This window comes from Manduca sexta, chromosome 24, assembly GCF_014839805.1.
Source record: "Manduca sexta isolate Smith_Timp_Sample1 chromosome 24, JHU_Msex_v1.0, whole genome shotgun sequence".
NCBI lineage: Eukaryota > Metazoa > Arthropoda > Insecta > Lepidoptera > Sphingidae > Manduca > Manduca sexta.
The window spans coordinates 5,726,494-5,744,638 of NC_051138.1; the positions used below are offsets into that span (position 1 = coordinate 5,726,494).

At 34.5% G+C, this 18,145-nt stretch overlaps 1 protein-coding gene across 1 annotated transcript in view; it reads right to left on the minus strand.

Annotated features, from left to right (window-relative positions):
• Positions 1-18,145, minus strand: part of LOC115440448 (dachshund homolog 2) — a 157,572-nt gene that overhangs the window by 119,920 nt on the left and 19,507 nt on the right. Inside the window, 1 exon segment of the mRNA XM_030164756.2 lies at positions 11,531-11,557. Within this exon segment, the coding sequence (XP_030020616.2) occupies positions 11,531-11,557 (27 nt within the window).

The following is an 18,145-nucleotide window of genomic DNA, read 5'->3' on the forward strand; positions in this document are numbered from 1 at the left end:
ACTTTATTAATGGTAGAGTCACGTTGCAAATAATATTTTTATCCACTGAACCCGGAAGCGCTTCCATGATTTTTCTTGTATTATGGGTGTTTATGAGCGGTGTAGGTCATTAAACATGCAGTCACCCATTCGCTCGATTACTCGTGCCATAAAAAAACATCACAACCTAATAAAAAAGGTATTGTTATAAGGGTAGTCTATTTCATAAAACTTTCGCCATAATAATGTATGCAAAAGAAAACAATAATTGAATGGTTTGGTTTTCGTTAAAATTGAAGACAAACATAAATAAATTTGGGTTACAAATTGACGATTCAGTCAGTACTTGAAAGTGTTCAGACACGTTCAAAGTTGTAAAATGATCTTAAAGGGCAACGGAGACATGCAAACACATTAATTTATAGGCACCAAAACAAACTTTTAAGTCTGTTACAGTCTTTGGTAACTTTTACATTAAGGCTCGGGACGGTAAGGCAATTATGGTCGCATTTATTAGTCAGTGATGTTTGTGCCATTAGTTTCTGTGGACTTCCTTTACGTTTACAATTTACTCAATAACGCTATATATATATATCAGTTAATAAAATTGTATCTCGCATATAATTGATATTATTTACTACCGCGCCGTATAATGCAACTATACAACATAATTACAAATGTGTTTAGTTCAAGCAACAATGTAATTATGGGATCCAATAAACATTTCAACAAAACAAGCACGCTGTCGAATAAATCCAACAAATATTTAATGGCTCCATGCACCGGCCCTTTTTATTGGCAATATAAAATGCGAAGCAACCCTTGCAGGACAAAGTCTCTAGGTGAACTATAAAATAAATCTAGCAAGTTATCGTCCACAATAAACAGTCGCTGCGGAAGGCTATCACCAATTCCCACGCAAACTTGCTGTTAATAAAAGCAACAAAATTATATATTCAAGAGTTAGAAGGTGGTGGTATGGCAGTTAGGGCCTTCTACGTGGTCCGAGTTACAATGCAAATTGCCGTGGAGGGGTGCGTCGATGCCCTCTAACTGTGCGACTCGCAAAGATGGCCGCCATAATGGCGAAATGAAATTATTAAGCATTGTCTTGTGAAATCGGCCGCAGTCGACACCTGAGTCTCGGACTCCGAACAGTTAGGGTGGATCTCCCGGCGACGATACTCAGGAAGTATATTTACTTCCTGGTCTATAGATGTTTTTTATATTTTTGGACAGATAATATTGAACAAAATCTTCTTAATTGAGAAACAAATAAAAAAACTGAGAGAGAAGTAATCATTTCACATTTATATTTCCCATTTACATTAATATGGAGCTGTGAATGTGACGAATATCTTACAAACTAATATGATATTGTCGCAATGCACAGTAAGCAATTGCGGAAAATAGCAGTTGCAAACAGCCCCTCCATACAATTCCAAAGGCAAGACATTACTTACGACCCTCGACTGAAAGCTTCGTATTAAAATTTAAATCTACTTTGCAAAGTGTATTTTATACGCGTGCTCTTGCAATTTTGATCGTTCATAAACCTCCAAATAGCTCTTATTATTACGCTTTACCTTTTGCGGTATTGAGTGTTATACATCTCCCTCACCAATCCTGTTAACATTTCCACTAAGTCTCCCATGAATTTGGTATGCATAATGTTAATATATAATAGAGGGTGTAATTACTCATTTGCGGTGTGCTTGCGGTCTCTCTGTTGATGTTCATTTCTGTTCTAATTTATCGTATCTATATCTATAGCTATACAGCGTGCCTACCTGTTGGTATTGTCAGGATAGCATACGCCATGGTTAATATTTAGCACAAGCAATACAAGTAGAGTAATAAAACAGCAGCGTCTATTATACTGATAATGCGAAATCAATGTCTTGCAAAAATAAATTAATTTCAAAATTTGTTTTCGACAACAAAGGCACGGGTCCCTCTACTTATTGGCCGGATGAAATTCCTCTTTAATCCAACGCATGCCCAGTTCGTGTTTTTAATTTCACACAAAAAACGGCTTCGAGTCGGTGATCAATCAAAACTCCCGCTCGTTTCTTTTTTTCTATACTTCATTGCAATACACTTTCGCCTCTCTGTAACCGCTATAAATGTGGCTTTATTATTTTGTTTGTACAAAGGAAATGTATGTTTTTTGGTATATTAAGTTTGATGGATTTTGTCCGAAAAATAATTTCACAGACACATTAAAATTACAACAAAAGTATCTAAACATTGTAAATTCTTTGGTATGGGACCGACTTGTTTTCACTGAATTATGTAATAAAACTAGATCTTATTTATTTGTCCGCAATAAATTAAACATCAATTATATTTCTCAATATAAACAACAAACAAATTGTATAGAATTTTAAAGATATATATGACAAATGGTACTTTTTTAAGTCACGATTAGTGCCGACGACGCGAGATTGAGTTTTCGCGATGTTCCAATAGTAACTCAAACGCGAGTGTCTGAATGTAGTACGAATATTGTTTTAGACCTGACTCAGACCGTCGAAATACTAAACATATCTAGAACGTATGTAAAATATCGGTTTGACGCACTGGAATACTATTATAATGGTTTCAAGATAAGTGTATCTTTCTTAACAACGTAGTGACATAATTAAATCTATTAACACATTGTGCCACATAGTACTTAATTTCTTGCTCATTGGAACATCGATCATATCTGAAACAGTGACAGGTATAATATCGTTACCCTCCTTTTGTAGAATTAGAGACGTATATGGCCGAAGTGTAACTACTCTGGCAATAATAATGCTAGGAAGAAATAACACTATATTATAGGAAAATAATTAATGTGTCTTATATAATGAGAAACATTGACAACTTTTATGTAACATACATTTTCATACTTAAACTACAGTACGTATATCAACGATACATTAAAATAAATCCTACTTTTTCATTTTAATAAAATGACTTATACACATCTGTGACATATAAGTTTAAACTAAAAAAAAGCTGCCATATCGCAATGTTGGTAGCTCTTCGTTCAATCTCATGAGCATTGTAGAAAGCCCTCCAAGGAGCGTGTAAACAAATAGTCGTATTTGTTTCGCATACGTGATCATTCGGTCCCGTTGTATAAGAAAAAAGATTACTTTATACACTGTATAATTAATGTAAAGGATAGTACTTTTTTTGTGTTTTTCTCTATTTTTACTTGTATGGAAAATACTTTAAAAATGCCATGCACTTTTATGTTGGTGAAACTTAATCGCAATAAAATATCAATATACAATAAATTAAAACAATACTCTTAACAGTTTTGTTAAATACATAATTTTGTCTCCCCATATTAAATCCTAAAGAAACTGAATTCCTAAAAATATTTTCCATATTCACAGCTTTGATTTAACTTCATCAGTTAGAACACATAAGTTTTACACGACCGATGCGTATGTAGCGAATTGTCATAACCAACATGATTTACACAAAGGTTTTCGCTACCGACCGGTTTTCAATGATGCCGCTGAAATGAATACATTGACGAGATAAAAAGTATACATGGCTTTTGTAATGCACGACATCGTAAATTCTTTACCGTCACATGGCAATGGAATATCATTTGAAAGATCGGCGACGAACCTTTTAAAAGATAAGATTACGCAATCCGCACTCACAACGGCAATCTGCACTAAATCCTATTTCGAAAACACGCAACAGCGGTTTTTAATAACAACTCTCGAGTTGTGAGACACTCCCACACTTAACAAAAGTTTTTCGTGTCGTTGATGCTATGCCTTTTAACTTTTTTATGTTGCACCTAATGTGTTATCCTTTAATTCGCTTATAAAACTTGCTATTAGAACCTTTTGAATTCGGTATAAAATGAAAATAATGTAGGTAATCTGGTGTCAGAGATAATGTATTTTGTTATATTGTGTTAACAGATGTACCCCTTACGATTACAGTTTTATAACATATTTTTTATTTAATTTAATAATGTCGTTTTATATGTTTAGTAATAACGAATATCTAGACGTAAATACAAAATAACATAAGACTAGTCTCGACTTTTGTTCAAAAGTTCGGAAGCGACTGTAACACATTTTGAACAAACAAAGAAACACATTACAAAGCCATAAACCTAGCAACAAAGGCACCGACGAATATGTGTTGAAACTGATCCATCATGTCTCCTTTTAAATAAAAAAAACTCATACGATACAAACAACAGATGTTTTCGTAAAAAACCGACCCCAATCGACCCTAAAATGTAAAACGCTCACTATAATTTCTATTAAAATAGCTGTAATTCGGTTAATCACTTTTCTATCGTAAATGTTTTAATGCAAATTTGGCGTCCTGACGTATTAATGTGGTTAGTTTTAACAAATTAGAAAGGAACTCATATTTGTAACAATTTTATAATGTTGGATAGTCGAGGGCAGGTGTACAATATATACAGAACTGAACAGAAATCATAAATAGTAGTAATTTTGCAATAAAAATAACCTATTTGTGTACTCAATGTGCGATTATTTATTGAATATTTACTGTGGAACGTTATTACATCAAAACCTAACAGTACCTAAAGCAGATTACTTTATCGATTTCAATTAGCTAATATTGACTATAAACGATATGATATTATTCACACGAAGGTTTTTAATTGCACTCATTTACCTAATACCTCCTAAATAAAATGTAAAACTAATTATTGAAACAAAATATCCATATTCGCCCAGAGTAAAGGGTAAACAGATAATTATTGAACTAAAAGTATAATAATAAGCATTTTAATTTACAAAACTCTTTCTGTTTTGCATTTCCCTAACACCAACAAAGCCATTGAAAGCTTTGTATAAATACACACGTTATCATTGATGAAACCGATATATGAAATACAATCATTAATATCTGAAAGCAAACATAATATCGACCAATAAAGAGTTCACCATATCAACATGCAAAATTCCAATTAGATTCGAAACATTATGATTGTGATAAAACAACCTTTATTGAAGTCCCTTATCTATGTAATTAGAAAAGAACTAAGCTGTAACCATTTGTGTTTATGGGGGTCTACAAGTGGCATGGTCATGTTTTCTGACATCGCTTTATCGTGATATTTAAAATCAGTTTCATTATTATCATTTGCAGCTGTAGGTACTTGGCTTGTCCATATCTAATATCGTTATGCTAATGGTGTGTTTAGGTTTTCTCATTTATGTTAAAGTCTTCATAAAAAAACAAATTCAGTAACATGAAAATTTATTCGTATATTATACCAAAAATAAAGAACGCGTAATTAAATAGAAATCATTTCTTAAAACAACAAATTAAAGTTAACAAAAGCAAAATTCAAACTGTCTACTACTAATCTTTAAGGGGGAACAAAACACAACAGAACATAAATGCGTAATACACGACATAAGGATAATGTACGCGGTCGTTATCAAAGACATTCAAAAAATAATCCACCACTGACTCCGACATTCACCACCCGCCGGAGATAGTCGGCAAGGAACACCATCAAATATTCAATTTTAAAACAGCCGCTAAAAGCGAAACGTCATCGCCCACGCAAACGCAGCTGGGACATCGCGATTTAGAAATTTTGCTACAGATGGGACACGCACTCCAGGAAAGATAAGTAAAAAATTGCATTAACAAGGGGGATAAGTATAAATGAAGATGACAAAAATAATGTGTCTCATGTCTCCAAATTGCTTCCTTAAATGTTTAGGGTATGTTTGTGTCGCAACGGGACTCTGGGAAATTACACTGTCAAGAACAAGAAAACGGCACGCCAAGTACGAAAAATTTCATTAGCACCAATCAAAATGACGAGGTCCAAATGAAGCTCGCAAAGAGAGTCGTAATCACGGAGTTCAGCAGGCACCCCCTCGACGTGAGGTCTTATTAAAGGAATAATATTTACAAAACGAGACGCCTCAGAAATCCCCAAATTAAGATCTCGCCGAAACCCGCCCAACTTCCACAAAGTGGAATCATTAAATTAAAAATGTAAACTTTTCTCTTAGCAAGGTAATGGGCATCCCGATGTAGATAAATAGATGGAATAGCTGCAAAAAGGAGCATTTTCCTGTTCATTAAATTTTTCCTTCGCTTTTTTTATTTCGACCCCTGGTGCTAATTTTGTTGGAATTCACGCCCCTCGGCCCCACCCGCTGGGACTCAATCACAGAAATTTTATATCCGGAATTAAATAAGTACCCAACAGTATTACAAACGCAATTTAATATGAGCTTATTTCAGCAGAGTATCTTTCTTAATTAGGTGGATATACTTTGTCATGATTATTGAATTTAAGATATATTGCATGAAGACTTCCATCACGATGTAGTTACAATCTACATTTTACTGGCAACAGAAAATAATTTATTTAAAAGTTACCGTTAAAGCATCACGAAGCGAAATATTTCACTTAATAGGAACTTATTTTGAGGGGTGGTTTGCGATAATAACTCAATTGTCTGTAAGATCCAACAGTAGATACATTGTAGGAAACGTCAGCGAGGTCGGCAGCAAATGCAATTATAGCCACTAATATGCCGTCTGCAACCGTCGCTCATCTCCACGGCGCGGCGCCCAGCGGTGCTTCGAGCGATGCGGCGCTAAGTGTTTAGAAGATCACTTTGGATTCACTTATAGTGGTTTCGCACCTGATTTGCCCGAATTACTATTTCTAGGCGCGTCTGTTTATTTAAATTAACTTCTTAGAATGATGGTAGGTGAAACGATATATATTTTTTTTTCAAGAAAATACTTTACTGGGCCGTTGATATTTTAATGGGCAATAATTTTGAGAATGATTAATTTACATAAACAATACGACTTTTCAGTTTCAACACAAACAATTTGAAATGTCCATAGATGAAAAATCTTTTGCGTACGCTATCAGATTTCCTCATAAGGTATCGATTGGAGCAAATAAGGAAATCGAATTATTCAATGTCCGCCCCTCATTTGTTTCCCGCTCCCCACCGGCAGAGATGAAGAAATTCTTTCTGAATTTCCGATTACTTGTCCAATTAATTTTATAGATTCATTTGTCTTTGACGCTTTGAAATATGCACTGTAAATATTGAACGTTTGTTTTTTTGTAACCATTTGTATAATAAAAGTCGGTCGATTGAATTTATATTGAAAATTAGTTTGACATTGTGTGTACATGCATACAGTGGGAAATGAAGTGGCTTGTATGAGTCGGTTTATTGATTACGCATGACCACAAACTCGCAATGGGCGAGGGCCAGCGAGCAGCGAGCGGGACCAGGACAGGGACGTAGTGTTACGTAATACGAGCAGTTAGGGTATTGTGATGAGAGGGAAAGTTCACGTTCCGTTTCTCATCACGCCTCCGCGCGCAAGTGGGTGAGTGCGGTTAGTGGCCAGAGCAACGCACCGGCCATTCATGACATAATTGGCAATCGGGCTCATTAAACATAAGATTTGCGCATTGTGAACATGTTAGCACCTTTGTGGGTCGCTGTGTTTACATAAACCTGTGTACATTTATATTTGTTATGTCATTTACAAAGTTTGAAATATAAATAAATAAATATATTTTACTAATTTAATAATTATTTTCAACAGTAGAAAGTGGCAAATAAATAATTACTTCCTCGGATAATAGGCCATTACCGCTGTCCATAAACGCTCACAATATCAAAGGGATTGTGGGTGCTTTGTCCACCTTAGACGGAGAGGGGACCTGCCCCCCGATAATTTCACTGACTACACAAAATGATATACTGAAACTGTTAATTCTGCATATTTATCTGAGATAGCAATATTAGTTGGATAACGACTGACTAAGTTAAACATAGAACTACAGCTTGGTTGTATCAAACACAACATTAAAATTAATTAAATATGCTTTTAAATCCGCATCACTTATCTATTCACAATATTTATCCGAACAGTTTGTATTTAACTAGTAAAATAAAGTCGTGATAAAAAATTGCAGTTTAAATTATTGTTCAGTTAATATTGAACGGAGCGATGACGGCGACTGCGGCACGATCAAAGCGATTGATTTTGAGATTCGACCACACCTTATAGACTGCGCTGCAAAGGATTCAAGAACGATTAGAATATCGGCCATTGTAGACTAATTCAAAGCGTTGATAACATTATGTCACAGACTTTAAAGTTTACTCTAGACATAGATTTAGGTACATTACTTTACCCTAATATACCTAAATGCAACAAGAGAACAGTGCGCGAATGCTCTGATACTTTGCTTCGAATACTAAATATACGGCCTTATGCAGTTATAATATAGTTGAAAATAGCAATAGAGATGTTTCATTCTAGCGCATGTGCGCGCATGCAAGCGGAAGTCTCGAGTCTGTAACATAATTTAATAATTGCATGCTATTTTCAACTGATAATTTATGTTTTCACCGGAAAATACCACCGAAAAATTACGATAAGACACCATTACGTATTATTTGTTCTGAGCTCTTGTTGACTTTTTGACTCACAACTTAGCAGACTAAACGTATCTCATTCTAAATATTACATCTTACTAGCAAGTACTAAAGCTATTATTCATTTAATAATGTTCTTTTATAAAGACAAGACGTTCTTGGGCCCGAAAAAATTTACTTTAATGTGCCTAAAGTTAACGTAAAAATAGTAAAGTGCTTTTAAAAAAATGCAGAATTAGGCAAGACAATTAAATTATAAAACAATAAAAGTATTTTGTTTAATCCTAATACAATCATTATTAAAATAAACAAGAATAAGGCATCACGCAGACGCTGTGCACTTGCTTAGAAATACTACGTATGAAACTAACAGTTACTTCAACAAAAAAAAAACAATAACAATGTCAAATACTACGTTTTGAAACAAACGATACAAAATAAAGGTCGGCGTGAAAATAAGCGTACATCAGAACGGGCGCGTCAAAGTGTGGACCTCGGCGCCCTTTACAAAATCATTTCCATTCCGTTTTCCGAAGTGAAAATTACCTACGGACGGTCAAAGGGTTAACGATTTAGTGTTTATTTGAATTCCGCCTTTGTTAGTTTAAAAGGCGTTAGAATGTAAACGGATCCTTTGTTGTGATTGCTGTGTGTTTTGCTCAAAACAATACAGATTTAACTGTTCATTCAATGACACTTATTGCAGATAGCTGTGTCGGTTATATTTGTATACGAGGAATTTGGATTTATAGCACATTTGGCACATAATATTTAAAGATTTTTTGAAGACGAAGGGCGCTTAATGTTATTTGAAATTGTTATTCATTTATTAATTAAATATTTAATACTCTAAAGTTGGCTTAATTTCAATTACTTTTCGTGTGTTGTTCAATTACTTTTTGTGTCGGATTAAGTTATATTAGGTTTTTACACTCAGCATCAGCCAGGAGTCTAAAATTTCCTGTGAGCTCGCTCCCTATCACATCATGGAACGGAATATACATGGCAAAAAGTTGGTGCACTAGTTTTGCTTCTACCTGACCCTTCAGGAATAAAAAAAGTAGGTGAATAATGCTGACGTATGCTTCTTAGAAAAAATTAAATTACATATATATAAATTTGATCATGTTCATATATTATATAACCACTCTAATAGTTTTTACACACTGAGTATTGCTTAATATACGTATCGAACCTAAGGCTTCCTTTTAAAAATTAATTTCTTCAGCCACTACACTACGACGAGATAATCTATGCATATTATGTGTATTTTTTTTATTGCAATAATACAAGTTTAATTATTTCTTAGTTTTAATACATGTTTATTTAAAGATAAGCTATTATTGTTTGATATCAATTTGTCATTAACGATTTAATAAAAGGTTTAATGCCTTGAAAGAATAAGAGAGCCGTAAAGGAATACGATAACAAAGTTAAAAGCGAAACTATAGACAATCCTCATATTATCTTAATGCTCAATGGGACAGGATTATTTTTATATCTTTCACGTCACAGAGGTTTTATTTGAATTCCATTAGATATTAATTTATTTTATCAATTGTAACCAACGAAGCTATTTTTATAATGATTCGACAAAATTATTATGAGTGACCACCAGGGTTCGTTCTTTATAATAAAAACTATAATCTTTATTCGAACCAGCTGTCGTAGCAGTGTTCGAAATGTCTGAATTTTAATATGCACTGAACTAGTCTTAAAATACGACTCTACTAATAAAGTTATTAAGAGTATGTTGTAGCTGTAAATTCCGCGAAACTTAAGAAACAATTATTTAAATAATTGCATATTTGAAAATCCACGCTTAATATGTAGAATTGGAATTTATAGCAGTATTTTTTTTAATAACACTATATTTTTATAAGTTTACAATCCAATGTTATTGATCTTATAACGCGCAAAATACATTTCAGTAACTCATATAAACCGACAAATATTTTTAAAATAGTGAAAGATTTGCAATTAAGATGCAATGTAATAATAAATATAGCAAAATATTTATTTCGATCAAATTATATGTGAGTCTTAAGTAGTGTCAATAGCATATTTTAGTTAACAAGCCACTGCAATGCCACAATGATCGACCAGAAGTGGAGAGCGGAACATTCAGCGCTTTTGTACGTTCATTGTACGTATCCACAGCGTGGTATCATTCCTCATTGAGATCACGCAGTGGGGAGTCTACGGTAGCCCGCCAGTCTCTTTTTGTACAGCCAACGTTTTATCAAACATGTTAATGGCCGGCTTTATGGCGCCAACAAAAGGAGCGTGCCAACAGAGGCGTTAAATCCTTTACGATTTGATGATGATGATCACGCGTTTGTCATTGGATTGGTTTGGGACTCGTTATCGGTCATGCGTGAATCGTCGCCCAACTATACAGGATTTAGTACAGATGCCGGCTGTTATTCTTTCGGTGAGAACTTCTCGCTGTTCGACATAGTAAAATAATGCGAATATTACTTACCCACGTGACGTGCGACGTACAAGTATAGGAATCAAAAAAGGTCACAAAACAATCATGCTTATAAAACTGAACATATACAACTAACGCAACTCTACACGAGTAATTACTTTGTAAATTTATCTGTGATTTAATTAATGGTTTTTTATAGATTTTGTAATATATAGGGTGTAACCTGGAACCAAAACAACGACAACTAACATTTCACCCACAAAGTCAATTACACTTAAATACAGTAAAATAAACACACCATTGAGATATGCAATCGAGTGAATCAAGACTGATTTACGGACCAATCAAGCATTTGTAAAAAAATTGCTCATATTAAAATTTTAATGACAGATGAAATGGGACCTACCTGCTGAGATATGGAAATTGCGGAACACAACATAATAAGTATCAAAAACAATGAAAATAAAAAACACCAATAAGCAATTTTGTTCAAAAAATATACTGTGTGTAAATATCCTGCGATGCGGGTGTAACGTGTGGTCTTCCAGGCTACCCCTTTGGCGAGCGAGCAACCGCTGAGCGGCCGAGCCCGCCCGAACGTATCCGAACGCGACCAAACGCGGCCGAACGATACCGAAAGCGCGGCGCGAGCGAGTTAGCGACATACCTGTCTGGCGCTTTCATTGACAGGCACCTGAAATGAAGAAAAAAAACGATCCAATTCGTTGAAAATTTTAAATTTTTATAAATGTCGAGACTCGATATTGACACAGATAAATTTACATGCAAGTTACTTATGTAAATACACGGACACCTGATACACACGTCAATACGATATGTTCGACATCGGTTCAACTCAACAAACCAATCATAACACCATACATACATATTGTATCTAAGTACATTTGGATACGAAACAAAAAATCAAAAGTAAACACAGAATGAATAAACTATAATGTGGCAAAACAGTTAAAAATAACATTGCAAGATGTATTGGGACAGTTGTTAAAATATAGGGTAAGTCGAAACGGCTTGACTCCGTTAATACTGTGCGCTTACACGCGATATCTCTCCCATGTTTACAATTGTACGGTGCAGTGTGCGCTGCCGAGTGCCGCAACAAGCGCCATACCAGCCAACGGTTATTCACATTTACATTATCTGCTTCGGAAACTAACACCTAAATATAATATTTATTGTACATTTCCAATATTCTAGCTTTGCTGTTTTCGATTCCGTGAACTGAAATAGATTAACTATATATTGTACGAGTCGATGACTCACAATCAACTTGGAATAAATATATTAATCATATTGAGTATTAGCAGATATGAATTGACCAATAAAACAATATAATACGAAACCCATTTTAATACAGACAAACCCCCTCCCTCCCAATGGACGAATTTATTAGATTATTACCGGGCGAGATCACGCAAACGAAATCGTAAAATTAAAGGAAATCAATTCCGTTAAATTGAGTCCAATTCACTTAACATCATTTTATTATGGGAAGGGATACATAACATGCACGTTTGGCTACACATTTAATTAAATAATGCTGGATATTAGTTTTAGGACGTCCCCGAAACATATGGACATATTAGCTGTCGATAATGAAAACATCAATTCGCTACAAAATCGAAGTAAAAATATCAAACAATAAAAAGTAGCGGTTTGAATAAGTGTTGTAAAGTAGCGGTCCGGGCAACAACACATTTCACTTGGCGTGTGAACGATGAACGTCAACCATCGGATGACTATCGTTTTGTGCCATTTTGACACAAGTATAGACACGAAGATATTATAATCGCTACCACTCGCAGTGTACCGACAACCGACGCATATGCACAACAAAACGTAAAGCCACTTGAAAAAACCAATCTATCAATATTAGAACACAAAAAATATGCAAGTCAGTTAATAATCCCGAATCGGCAATCGACAATGGAAATAAAGTCACAGTCACTTTTTTAATAATAGCAACAGAGTTTTTCTTTTTTTATTGCCACCCTAGGTTCGTTTGACATTTGAACCGGCTGATGACTTGGCTGTAATGATTGATCGTCGCGACCCGGTAAATGAGTGCAATTTAGCGTTTATTTTCCCTTCTTTTCAATGTTTGTTATTATTAACTGCATTAAATTATACCCTTAAAAGCGCCTTTGCAAGTTATTTTTCAAGACATTTCTGATTACGTAAACCATTTATAAATATGAGTAACTTGCCAGGATGCCTATTAACCTCGAATGAATTTGAAAAGCAAAGAAATAAAATCATATTTACATACAAATTAACTGTTGAACTGTGACTAGCAATCATTTGTCAGTCTGTTGTGTCATTCGAAATCCCACAATCCGATGATGAAACGCGTTATTGTAAAACATATGTTCGTAGCTTTTACATAGAGTTCAAAATTATTATTTTCGTCATGCAATACTTTGTTGCGTTCCTGTTAAGAAATTTCTCAATTTAGATTCTTAAGATCAGTGTCTTACAGTTCGAAATATGTTAAACGCAACAATGGTTCACAAAGAAAATGAGCGACTGTGTACAATTTATCATCGGCCCAAGTATCCGCCCAAACCGTAACGAATTGCTAGTAAATAAATTGACCACAAACATTTCGGAGCATTTCTTTTGATGCGGCGTCCACCACTTCAATATTAATTTATGTCTGTAGCAAGTATCAGCAAGATTTGTGGCTCCGTTGATTTGCAATATTTGTTGTTATTAATCAAACTTTCAATGTGCAAAGTATGTTTTAATGTCTTAGCTTGATTATTTGTGGGTTATAACCTCAGAAATTACAACATCTGTTAACATATTTTTGTATAATTACAGAATGTGTTGGATGTTTTTATTTTGAAATAAAACTATTTTACGGATTTATTTTTATATTTTTATACGAGCACAGCAAAGTGACGCCGCTGTTCCTGATGGTAAGTGGATTGGGCTCCAATAGAATGACGAGAAATGATTACCCGTCCACAGTCGACAAAATCATGCCGGCCTGTTGGAACAAGCTATACACAAATTGATTCCGCGGCACACTTACGTGAGCGACTATGGTGGGCTTTAACACCTTCTGTACAGTGGTCGCTATCCAAGCGGATGTAAAATATATCCCACCACCAGCATAATGTAGTACGCGTCTCCCCCTACATTGCTGGTTGGTACAATAAGCGATAATGAGTCACAACATATAAATTACATTTGACAGGTTCTCGAATTAGATTGATACGTTCTAGGCTAAGCATTCAATTGACAGTGACGTGTCGGGATGTGGGGGTCTACCAGCCTATTTGACGACATGATATTCCTCGTTCATACTGTGAATGGCTTTGATGTTGCATGACCTATAAATTAAATTACAGTTAAAAGCATCTATAAACACGTCGTGTTGTACGTATTATCTGTAAATGGGCATACTAATAAGGTTGATAATGTTATTGTCGATGTTGCGATACGATTTTATTAATATTAACAAAATACAGCTGACTTATAACATGCCGTAATTAATATTAATTACTAGGAATGAATAAAAATGGTTTAAAATATATTTAATATTTGTACCGAAGATAGTAGTATCTACTAGTAATATTCATTTAATAGTTCTAAATTTAAAATACTCGATATAATAATATTTAAGACAAATTTACAAAATTTTGACGTTGACAGTTTCTGTGGCGCGGTGGGTGATGATCACCCAGCGCTACCAGTGGCCACGCAGTCGACACCTATGCGAAAATATACTAACTTACTAATTTATAAATATTTTTTGATCTACATGATAATCGTCCTAACTGATACAGACATAAGAGTTAAATTTAAAACCGGTCCGGCGTCTTACAATATCTGTATGAAACTGTTGGATAATATTAAATTTGAAAATTCGTAGAAAATGGTATAGAGTTCCGTCTGGTTATAATACAAGGCGGGCATTACGTACAAATGTACTTAAGCAATGATCTCTTCAAGGGGCTACAAATTTCATAGCTCTCAATTAAAACGCAGAAATAATTATTCGGAAACATCCACCCCACTTGTAAATCAATTAATAAAGTAAATACGAGTGCTTGTCCCTCTTGCAAGAGGTACTTATCCGACGTTTTAAGAGATGAATTTAAGATATTAATAATTTTATTTTATAATAACCAAATTGTTAGGAACATGGTCATTAAAGACGTCTACATAAATTAAAATTTCATGTTTATACTCAACAAGCCGTAGCCGATGAATTCGTTTGCGTGTACTTTTAATAAAAAGCCAATTAAGCAGACAGTTGGCTATGAATGAAATACGAGTGTTTCGATTGTTCAATGATCTATGTGCAACGTGCGCAGGTCAGCTTTAGTGTATGTTAACTCCACACATTCATTACGATACGAACACACTCGATAATTACGCGCACACTTATCGACATCTGATTAAAATGTTACGTTATTCAAATATTTTATTTGCATAATACCTAATATGCAATTCCAATAAAAATAAATAACTTTTCCGCTATTCCAGATAATTAAGAAGATATTTATTTTGTCTATTTCGGTTTTAAATTAGTAAAACTGTACTTCAAATCATCTCGTTTGCCTATAAACGTCGTCGCCCGCACAAAATAAACATCCAAACAAAACACAATAAAAACATAAACCTACCTAACTCTTTCGCGCACCTGCCCTCACAAACTTTGACACGACGGTTAATACTTTTTTGGGAAAATTAATGCGCGTTTTTCCTCTTGGGAGCATTAATATCCCCTCACCCGGTATTCGATTAAGAAAACAACCCAATTAGTGCATTACTTTTCACTTAAAAAAGATCGGGTTTCCGGTTAAGACGTTACGATGCATTAATCCGTAGCATTGTTACAAATGCAGCTACAAAATTAAACTTATTTAATTCATTTTTTGCTCTATCAACTTCTTAAGCACTCAATGTTGGCTTAGAGACCATTAATACAATAATTAAATGTTACATAAAATTTATTTTATCAAAAGTAATAACATTTACTATCTGCAGGGAAATTGCAATGAAAGATACAATTAGCTAAGTCATTAATAATTTATAAACTTAAACACAACACGTACGTTAAGTGGCGGCAAATTAAGATAGGAAAAAAATATTTAACTATCCTAAAGCATTATGCAGATAATTATAGCATTTATTATGTTAATGTGATGGCGGATCCCTCAGAAGTGCGCAATATTAGTTTTTATAGAAGATGAACATCGTACTACATCAAATTAAAATCATCGTAAAAAAATATTAACCGTTATCAATGAATTCAATATTCAAAACCTAGGTCGACGTAAATTAATTTCCCGGTTAGGAGCGTGGCGTCGGTTTAAATCCTTCCCCGTTCCCCGGAACTGTATACGACAAGAGCCTTTATTTTTCTTATTTATAACACTGAGAAGAATTATTACATCTGAATCGTTTAAGTCCTTGCTCAGTGCTTGTAATCCAGCGAGGCGAGATTAAAATGCTCGCCCGCCGCTAATTAAAAGGGTAACTTTTTTACTTAAATGATTAATCGAAACAGTTGCGATGTACCGAAGTAAAACGATGTGAATGTAAATTTTTAGGAAAAACTCAAACGATGCAAAAACTCACGACAATCAATTTACCTATTTAGGTATTGTAAGTTCATTCAAGTATAATCAGTAATCATAAAATTTAATCCGGCGCATTCTTGCTTTCGCATCCAAGCGTCTCCAATCGGAGCTATTTATATCTATACTTATAATAAATCTGTAGAGAGGTCAATTCTGTACATGAAATATATTTCCAAAATAACTATCAGGGGGTGATTAGGGATCGATACTGATGCCAAAAATGCAATTAGTAAAATTTTTGTCTGTCTGTCTGTCTGTCTGTCTGTCTGTCTGTCTGTCTGTATAACCGTTATAGAAACAAAAACTACTCGACGGATTTTAACGAAACTTGATACAATTATTTGTCATACTCCTGTGCTGGTTATAGTATACTTTTCATCACGCTACAATTAATAGGAGCAGAGCAGTGAAGGGAAATGTTGGGAAAACGGGAGAAGTTACTCCATTTTTAAGCTTCCGTCGCGTGTGCAACCTTAATGGTTAAAGCTACATAGAAATCATGTATGACGGAAATGTTCTCCTTAAAATTATGTAAAAATATCCCACGACAGCATAAGTCTATCTTTTATGGTTGACTCACAATGACACGTGTAACTCCCGATAGCTTAGCAGTTCGAAGCTTTCTCATTATATTTGTTTACTAATCTTAGGAACTATCGGTCCAAACTGAAAAATTCTTTTTACGTTGGATAGCCCTTTATTTGTGGATTGCTATAGGCTATATATCATCACGCTATACCCAATAGGAGCGGAGCAGCAATGGCTAATCTCTGGAACTACCGGTCCAAACTGAAAAATTATTTTTGCGTTGGATAGCCCTTTGTTCGTGGAATGCTCTAAGTTATATATCATCACGCTATGACCAATAGGAGCGGAGCAGTAATGGCTAATCTTAGGAACTACCAGTTGGAACTGAAAAATTCGTTTTGTGTTGGATAGCCCTTTATTTGTGGGGTGCTATAGGCTGTATATCATAACGCTATGACCAATAGGAACGGAGCAGTAATGAAACATGTTACAAATACGGGGACAATTTATTAGTTTTGAGAGCTTCCGTTGCGTGCGCTGCGTAAACGGTTAAAGTTATGCAACAATGATGTATGTCGGGATTATTCCTCTTAAAAAGTTCTAAAAAAATATATTATAAAACAAAGTCCCCGCTGCATCCGTTTGCCTGAACGTCTTAAACTCAAAAACTACCCAACGTATTAAGATAAAATTTGGTATGGAGACAGTTTGAAACCCTGGGAAGAACATAGGCTCCCGGGAAACTACTACTTTTATAATGGAAAACTTTAGCCTGAAAAACTTTATAACGCGGGCGGAGCTGCGAGCAAAAGCTAGTTTATTATATAGTCACATAAAAAAATTTGTTCATGTCACAAAATGTTAGATTATAGAGATAAATATGGACATCGAATTAATTTAGATGATGTTTAGTTGAGGCTTTCAACATAACTCAACCATACACCTTGCAACACGTATGAATTACTATGTTATGTCTCGCACGACATACAATCATGAAGGTAATAAATATTTTGTTACATCTCTACTTAAAGGTGCGTATATAATTCCATATAGTATAACTAATTTATATCAATACTCCAACTTGACATGTTTATTTTCCCCACAAATATTGGCTGTTCAATTATTTTTATGCAACC